General features: G+C 53.0%; 1 protein-coding gene and 1 non-coding gene across 2 annotated transcripts; one reads left to right on the top strand and one right to left on the bottom strand.

Annotated features, from left to right (window-relative positions):
- Window positions 1–41: 41 nt before the first annotated feature.
- Window positions 42–114, bottom strand: TRNAR-CCG. Its single transcript has one exon. It is a non-coding gene; the product is annotated as a tRNA-Arg (tRNA).
- A 2,305-nt stretch (window positions 115–2,419) lies between these two features.
- On the top strand, window positions 2,420–8,045 carry KPNA2 (karyopherin subunit alpha 2). The gene is made up of 11 exons (XM_044296993.1): window positions 2,420–2,444; window positions 3,408–3,508; window positions 3,582–3,722; window positions 5,219–5,307; window positions 5,745–6,013; window positions 6,142–6,236; window positions 6,326–6,589; window positions 6,677–6,910; window positions 7,116–7,298; window positions 7,374–7,523; window positions 7,602–8,045. Exons 2-11 carry the CDS (start codon window positions 3,446–3,448, stop codon window positions 7,692–7,694), a joined length of 1,581 nt encoding a protein of 526 aa, XP_044152928.1. The 5' UTR covers window positions 2,420–2,444; window positions 3,408–3,445; the 3' UTR covers window positions 7,695–8,045.
- Window positions 8,046–8,501: the final 456 nt, after the last annotated feature.

Below are 8,501 nucleotides of genomic sequence, written 5' to 3'. Positions count from 1 at the left end.
CGGTAGCACTTTATCCCGTGATTCAAAACGTGTCTCGGGTACGACCCAGATGGGACTCGAACCCACAATCCCCAGCTCCGGAGGCTGATGCCTTATCCATTAGGCCACTGGGTCACCACACGCCTGCCAGCCGCACATACTTTTCTTACGTCTGACGACAGCGGCTGCAGACAGAAGCCCCGCCCTTATTTATGTTCCAGCCAATCATAAACGAGAAACTTTAAGCTGAGGAAGCAGACGACCGGGCGCCATCTTGTTTTTCAGTCTGGTCCTCCGCGGTCAAAGTGTGGTGTATCGCGATATAATACAGACCCCGGGCCTTACTGTGATATAGCTGATATAATACAGAGCCAGCGCCTCATGTGTGATATATCACCATATAATACATACCCAGCGCCTCACATGTGATATATCACCATATAATACAGACCCAGAGCCTCACATGTGATATATCACCATATAATACAGACCCAGCGCCTCACATGTGATATATCACCATATAATACAGAGCCAGCGCCTCATGTGTGATATATCACCATATAATACAGACCCAGCGCCTCACATGTGATATATCACCATATAATACAGAGCCAGCGCCTCGTGTGATATATCACCATATAATACAGACCCAGCGCCTCACGTGTGATATATCACCATATAATACAGACCCAGCGCCTTATGTGTGATATATCACCATATAATACAGAGCCAGCTCCTCATGTGTGATATATCACCATATAATACAGAGCCAGCGCCTCACGTGTGATATATCACCATATAATACAGACCCAGCTCCTCATGTGTGATATATCACCATATAATACAGAGCCAGCGCCTCACGTGTGATATATCACCATATAATAAAGACCCAGCGCCTCACGTGTGATATATCACCATATAATACAGACCCAGCGCCTTATGTGTGATATATCACCATATCATACAGACCCAGCTCCTCATGTGTGATATATCACCATATAATACAGAACCAGCGCCTCACGTGTGATATATCACCATATAATACAGACCCAGCGCCTCATGTGTGATATATCACCATATCATACAGACCCAGCGCCTCATGTGTGATATATCACCATATAATACAGAGCCAGCGCCTCATGTGTGATATATCACCATATAATACAGACCCAGAGCCTCTCGTGTGATATATCACCATATAATACAGACCCAGAGCCTCTCGTGTGATATATCACCATATCATACAGACCCAGAGCCTCTCGTGTGATATATCACCATATCATACAGACCCAGCGCCTCACGTGTGATATATCACCATATAATACAGAGCCAGCGCCTCATGTGTGATATATCACCATATAATACAGAGCCAGCGCCTCATGTGTGATATATCACCATATAATACAGACCCAGCGCCTCACGTGTGATATATCACCATATAATACAGACCCAGCGCCTCACGTGTGATATATCACCATATAATACAGACCCAGCGCCTCACGTGTGATATATCACCATATAATACAGACCCAGCGCCTCACGTGTGATATATCACCATATAATACAGACCCAGCGCCTCATGTGTGATATATCACCATATAATACAGACCCAGCGCATCATGTGTGATATATTGCATTAAAATATAGATAAATGTGTCTGTAAGAAGCTGACAATCTGATTGTATGATAGGTCTCTATACAGGAGCTGACAATCTGATTGTATGATAGGTCACTATACAGGAGCTGACAATCTGATTGTATGATAGGTCTCTACACAGGAGCTGACAATCTGATTGTATGATAGGACTATACACAGGAGCTGACAGTCTGATTGTATGATAGGTCTCTACACAGGAGCTGACAATCTGATTGTATGATAGGACTATACACAGGAGCTGACAGTCTGATTGTATGATAGGTCTCTACACAGGAGCTGACAATCTGATTGTATGATAGGTCTCTACACAGGAGCTGACAATCTGATTGTATGATAGGTCTCTACACAGGAGCTGACAGTCTGATTGTATGATAGGTCTCTACACAGGAGCTGACAATCTGATTGTATGATAGGTCTATACACAGGAGCTGACAATCTGATTGTATGATAGGACTATACACAGGAGCTGACAGTCTGATTGTATGATAGGTCTCTACACAGGAGCTGACAATCTGATTGTATGATGTGATGTGCTCACCATACTCCCCCTTCCTATAGATTCTATACGTCCCTCGCCGGATTTGGGGGGGGGGGGGGGGCCTGTCACTCGCTTCATCGGTTGGAGGGTCGTGAACAGCAGTTCTAGTCGGGCCACACGGGGTTAATCTCGCGGGACTGCACCCGGCTTCTTTCGAACAGACCAATCAGCGGCGTGCTGTTCCACGAACTGACCAATCAGCGCTCGGCTCCGCCAGACATTTAAACCGCGGCAGCCGGCACCACGTTACATTCCGCACTGGAAGGAGAGGTGAGAGCACGTGGCGGGCGGAGAGCCGGGCCCCCGAACTGTCATCGGGGCCCCGGCCGGTGTCTTCTGTGCTGCTTGTAGTGTATTCATGTTCAGTGTATGATGGGGGCAGTTCCATCTGTGTGGGGGGTGTCCGGTATGGGATGGGGTAGTTCCATCTGGGGGGGGGGGGGTTCAGTGTATGATGGGGTAGTTGTTTGTGTTGGGGTGTTCAGTGTATAATGGGGCTAGTTGTGGGTCATACTGATGCTGGGGGTTGTAGTTCGTTAACAGTAAACGGATTTCTGCTACTGATGTTAACCCTTTAGGCCCTGCCCTGTAACTGCCGGGTCCTTGATGTTTGGGTGCAGTTAGAGGGGCTCTGAAGGTTGCTGCCCTCCAGGACTGTCTAAATCTTGGGAGGGGCTGTTGAAAGTTTTGTCTGGGGGGGGGGGGGGGCTGATCTGATTGGGCCCCCCCCCCCCCCCCCCCTCCTGTGGAGTTCTGTGATCTGGGGGGCTGTTCTGCCTTATGTCAGTGTCTTGGGGAGTCATCCTCCCCTTGGGGTTGTGTGGGGTCTCCAGCCAGTGTTCTGTAGGTCGGGGCCCTTCCCCTTTGTGTTACTGGTAAGGGAGGGGTCTTCTGCTATCTCCTCCCTGGCGGCAGGATAGGGGGGGGGGGGGCGCTGCAGACTTGCATGGGAGTACTGGCTTGTGTTTCTCCTCCCTGTTGTGCATGGAACTGAAGCTGTGTCCTGCTCCACAGCTGAGGGTTTGTTGCATCTGACAGTCCCTGCAGGGAGTGATTGGTGTGTACTCTGTTCTTGTTTCAGATATGCTTGCTGTCAGTGAACAAAGTAACATCTGCAGGTAGAAAACCTGCCCAGGGTTTGTTAGTCCTGTTATCTGGCTGTACAAGGATGCCTCTGTTCACTGACAGCAAGCAGATATTGGGCCATGAAGTGCTGACAGGTTGTCTCTCCAGACAGGTGCACTGCTTTCCGCTAATCTCATACTGTGAAAATGTCTAACAATGAGAATGCCGCCCGCCTCAACCGCTTCAAGAACAAGGGCAAGGACTCCAACGTAAGTGTCGGCGGCCTGGGTGGGGGTAGTAGTCCTCAGAGGAGCGGCGACCTAACCCTCTTTCCCTCTCCAGGAGATGAGGAGGCGGCGGGTGGAAGTGAACGTGGAGCTCCGCAAGGCCAAGAAGGACGACCAGCTGCTGAAGAGGAGGAACGTCAGCTCCTTCCCCGATGAGCCCTTGTCCCCGCTGCAGGAGAAGAACCAGAACGGGCAGGTGAGATGGGCAAACGGGCTGCTAGGTGCTTGCTGTCAGTGAATGGCTTGTTTACCTGCCCTTCTGTACACCACTGTGGGTTTTTCATTGTCTCTGTGCAGGAATCCAGGACCCCTGGATCAGTTCTCAGAGGTTTGTCTGCACTGACACACTGTAACAAAATGTCTGAGAACAAATCAAATGTTTATGTTCCCTGATATCGGAGTCTGAAACACTGTAACAAACCTGTCCGTGGGGTTGGCATGCTGTCAGCAGGGGCAGAAGTTTCTTGTCCTATGGCAGCTAGTGGTCAAGTAAACATCTCGGTTCACTGACTGCAAGCAGTGGCCTTAGGCTACTTTCACACTAGCGTTCGGGGCTCCGCTTGAGTTCCATTTGAAGGCTCTCACAAGCGGTCCCGAACGCATCCGTCCAGCACTAATGCATTCTGAGTGGACGCGGATCCGCTTGCAGCGTTCGGGTGTCCGCCTGGCCGTGCGGATCCGTCCAGACTTACAATGTAAGTCAATGGGGACGGATCCGTTTGAAGATGACACAATATGGCTCAATCTTCAAACGTTCAGGCTACTTTCACACTTAGAAAAATTTTAACAATACAATGCAGACGGATCCATTCTGAACGGAGCCACCGTCTGCATTATGAGCGGATCCGTCTCAGACAGATCCGCTCTGAATGCAAGTGTGAAAGTAGCCTTAAATTGACTATTGCAGGTATTTGCATCCTTCAGCACTGCAGCTGCTGTGAAACCACAAGTCCCAGCATGCCCTGTTCTTGAAACTCCTATGGAAACGCCGGGGGGTGGCCCCATAGGTGGGGGTGGCTGACACTGGGCCGGGGGGTGGCCCCATAGGTGGGGGTGGCTGACACAGGGCCGGGGGGTGGCCCCATAGGTGGGGGTGGCTGACACTGGGCCGGGGGGTGGCCCCATAGGTGGGGGTGGCTGACACTGGGCCGGGGGGTGGCCCCATAGGTGGGGGTGGCTGACACTGGGCCGGGGGGTGGCCCCATAGGTGGGGGTGGCTGACACTGGGCCGGGGGGTGGCCCCATAGGTGGGGGTGGCTGACACTGGGCCGGGGGGGTGGCCCCATAGGTGGGGGTGGCTGACACTGGGCCGGGGGGGTGGCCCCATAGGTGGGGGTGGCTGACACTGGGCCGGGGGGTGGCCCCATAGGTGGGGGTGGCTGACACTGGGCCGGGGGGTGGCCCCATAGGTGGGGGTGGCTGACACTGGGCCGGGGGGTGGCCCCATAGGTGGGGGTGGCTGACACTGGGCCGGGGGGGTGGCCCCATAGGTGGGGGTGGCTGACACTGGGCCGGGGGGGTGGCCCCATAGGTGGGGGTGGCTGACACTGGGCCGGGGGGTGGCTGACGCTTATGGATTTGGTATCCTGTGGACACGTGGGTCTATTTTGGGGGAGGGGGTGTCACATGGTTGTCATGCTCGGTCCTTGCTGTGGAGGACCCTTTTGGCCTCACCTGGCTCTTCTCTTCCAGACCTCGTCTCAGTGGAGTGTGGAGGAGATTGTCCGTGGGGTGTCCAGCCCGAGCATAGAGCTCCAGCTGCAGGCCACACAAGCTGCAAGGTGAGTCTGGGACCCTGCACCTGATGCTGCCCTTTAACCCTTTCCCAGCCATGTGCTCCTTGGGATAGTTCCATGCTGATTGACGGAGGGGCCTCATTCCTGTCCCTGTACAGATTCCCCTGGTTTGGGCCGTGTGTAATGTGTCCCTAGTCTGACACGGTCACGTTGCCCGTAGAGCTGCGGCTGGCTGCACCTGATCTGTAGCTGCAGGTTGCGGCCACACCAACTGTATCTTCCAGGAGGGTTAACAGGAACAGCACAAATTCTAAGGTGTAGGGACAGTACTGTCAGAAGATGAAGGGTTAATGCCAGTGAGTGGGGACAGTGCTGTGACCCCCCCCTTTATTTTCAGGGCTGAGGGGGAGCCTGGCCGCTGCATGCAGCTGGTCTATGTAAGATGGCCTCTCATCCGATTCCCTTCCTCTTGCCATTTGCAGGAAGCTTCTGTCCAGGGAGCGGGAGCCCCCCATCGACCGCATCATCGAGGCCGGTCTCATCCCTAAGCTGGTGTCCTTCCTGAGCCACACGGACTGCAGCCCCATCCAGTTCGAGGCCTCCTGGGCTCTGACCAACATTGCGTCGGGTAATTCCGACCAGACCAAAGCTGTGGTGGATGGCGGGGCGGTGCCGGCCTTCATCTCCCTGCTGGCATCTCCTCATCCTCACATCAGCGAGCAGGCTGTGTGGGCCCTGGGAAACATTGCAGGTGAGGACTACATTACCCTTGACAGCACCTCTACAGGTGTTGTGAAGTATTACACCACCACCCATTGAGTTCTATCAGCTTCTGGGTCCTCCAGCCTCGAACCCCTACTAACGCTGCTCCTCCTGCAGGTGACGGCTCTGCTTACAGAGACCTGGTGATTAAACATGGCGCCGTGGAGCCCCTGTTGGCACTGCTCGCCATCCCTGACCTCTCCTCTCTGCCGGTAAGTTTAGATCTCTGCCATATTGGGTCTCTACAGTGGATAATGGAGACCCCCTCCATGTGTAAACTCCCCTACTCCTTCTCCTCTAGACTGGTTACCTGCGTAACCTCACCTGGACGTTGTCCAACCTGTGCCGCAACAAGAACCCCGCTCCTCCCTTGGATGCCGTGCGGCAGATCCTACCCACCCTGGTCCGTCTCCTCCACCATGATGACCGAGAGGTCCTCGCTGACACCTGCTGGGCCATCTCCTACCTGACAGATGGTGCCAATGACCGCATTGATGTGGTGGTACAGGTGGGGCTAGTCACCAGGGTGGTGCAACTGCTGGGGTGCAAGGAGCTGACCATAGTGGTGAGTATTGCAGCTTGAGCTGTAGGGCCATGCTGGGAGTTGTAGTCTGTCACCTGGTTTGATTTTGTGGCATCTTCTCTTCTGCAGACCCCTTGCCTTAGGACAGTGGGCAACATTGTGACAGGCACAGATGACCAGACTCAGGTGGTCCTAGAAGCCGGTGCCCTCGCTGTCTTTCCCGAGCTCCTCGTCCATCCCAAGAACAACATCCAGAAGGAAGCTGCCTGGACCTTGTCTAATGTGACAGCCGGACGCCAGGATCAGATCCAGGAAGTGGTCAACCATGGGCTCATTCCCTACCTCATAGACATCCTCAGGAAGGTGGGTCAGTCACCAGGATCTGCATGTAGCTGGGAATGTGGTGCTGCATTATCTGCTGCCACCACTAGGGGGTGCGGCACACCTATCGCAGCTCCAAGTCTGCATGCAGTGAGCTCCCCCTAGTGACAGCACTGAGAACCTCACTTAGTCCATTGCAGGGAAGCCCCATTGCACTAGTTTTCACACCTCGTCCCTTTGGCTACAGGGTGACTACAAGACTCAGAAGGAGGCGGTATGGGCGATCACTAACTACACCAGCGGTGGCACCATAGACCAGATCATCTGCCTGGTGCAATCCGGAGTGATCGAGCCTCTGTGTAACCTGCTCTCCACTAAGGACAGTAAGACGGTGCTGGTCATCCTGGACGCCTTCACCAACATCTTTTCTGTAAGTGCATTACCTCCCCCTCTGCTGGTCACATGGTCTACGGCAGATCCTCCTGACGCCCCCTTTATCCCGCAGGCGGCAGAGAAGCTGGGTGAGACGGAGAAGCTGTGCCTGATGGTGGAGGAGTGTGGTGGCCTGGACCGCATTGAGGCGCTGCAGTCACACGAGAATGAGCAGGTGTACAAGGCGTCTGCCGCAATCATCGAGAAGTACTTTGCTGCAGAGGTAAGTGCCTCTTAAAGGGGAAGTGTTGCTGGGCCTGACCCAGGAGAGGGCACTTTTAACCCCTTTGTCTCCTTGCAGGAGGATGAAGAGGAGGCCCTGGCCCCTGAAGCCACAGCCGACGGCTACAACTTCCAGCTCCCCAGCGGCACGCACACCACCTTCGACTTCTGAGCACTTTGTCCTGTGACGCCTTCTGTACATACTGTGAACCTCTGTACATAGTTTTACTTCTCGTCTGTGCCCCTGGTGTCTGTCCTCTGCCGGTTCTACGGCAACTTCTCTTCCTGTGAATTTTTATGTTTTTGCCCCTCGCTCCGTTATATTTGATTAGTGTGGGTGAGGGGCAATTGGTTCCCATTACCCTTAAAGGTTCTCCCTTCAGGGGGAATTGGAGGTTAATGGGTGGTCCTACTGACAGGGACCCTGACCCCAGGTGCGGAGCTCTATGGGGTCACTAAACTTTACAATGTGACTTGTAATCTGCCATTAAACGTGAATAATAAAACATTTTGTTAGAAATGGCGTCTGAGTCGTGCTGAATGGGGTAACCTCCAGATGTGTACAGTAACACCAGCAGAATAGGGAGTGCAGCTCTGCAGTATAATACAAGATGTAACTCAGGATCAGTACAGGATAAGTAATGTATGTACACAGTGACTGCACCAGCAGAATAGTGAGTTCAGCTCTGGAGTATAATACAGGATGTAACTCAGGATCAGTACAGGATAAGTAATGTATGTACACAGTGACTGCACCAGCAGAACAGTGAGTGCAGCTCTGGAGTATAATACAGGATGTAACTCAGGATCAGTACAGGATAAGTAATGTATGTACACAGTGACTGCACCAGCAGAATAGTGAGTGCAGCTCTGGAGTATAATACAGGATGTAACTCAGGATCAGTACAGGATAAGTAATGTATGTACACAGTGACTGCACCAGCAGAATAGTGAGTGCAGCTCTGGAGTATAATACAGG

Source organism: Bufo gargarizans, chromosome 6, assembly GCF_014858855.1.
Source record: "Bufo gargarizans isolate SCDJY-AF-19 chromosome 6, ASM1485885v1, whole genome shotgun sequence".
Taxonomy (NCBI): domain Eukaryota; kingdom Metazoa; phylum Chordata; class Amphibia; order Anura; family Bufonidae; genus Bufo; species Bufo gargarizans.
This window is presented reverse-complemented; position numbering and strand designations above follow the sequence as displayed.

Excerpts from the sequence above, each read along its gene's own strand:
- KPNA2 (XM_044296993.1), top strand. The coding sequence starts at position 3,446 with ATGTCTAACAATGAGAATGCCGCCCGCCTCAACCGCTTCAAGAACAAG. Across the intron at positions 3,509-3,581 it reads ACAAGGGCAAGGACTCCAAC|GAGATGAGGAGGCGGCGGGT; the intron begins GTAAGTGTCGGC and ends TTCCCTCTCCAG. Across the intron at positions 5,308-5,744 it reads CAGGCCACACAAGCTGCAAG|GAAGCTTCTGTCCAGGGAGC; the intron begins GTGAGTCTGGGA and ends TGCCATTTGCAG.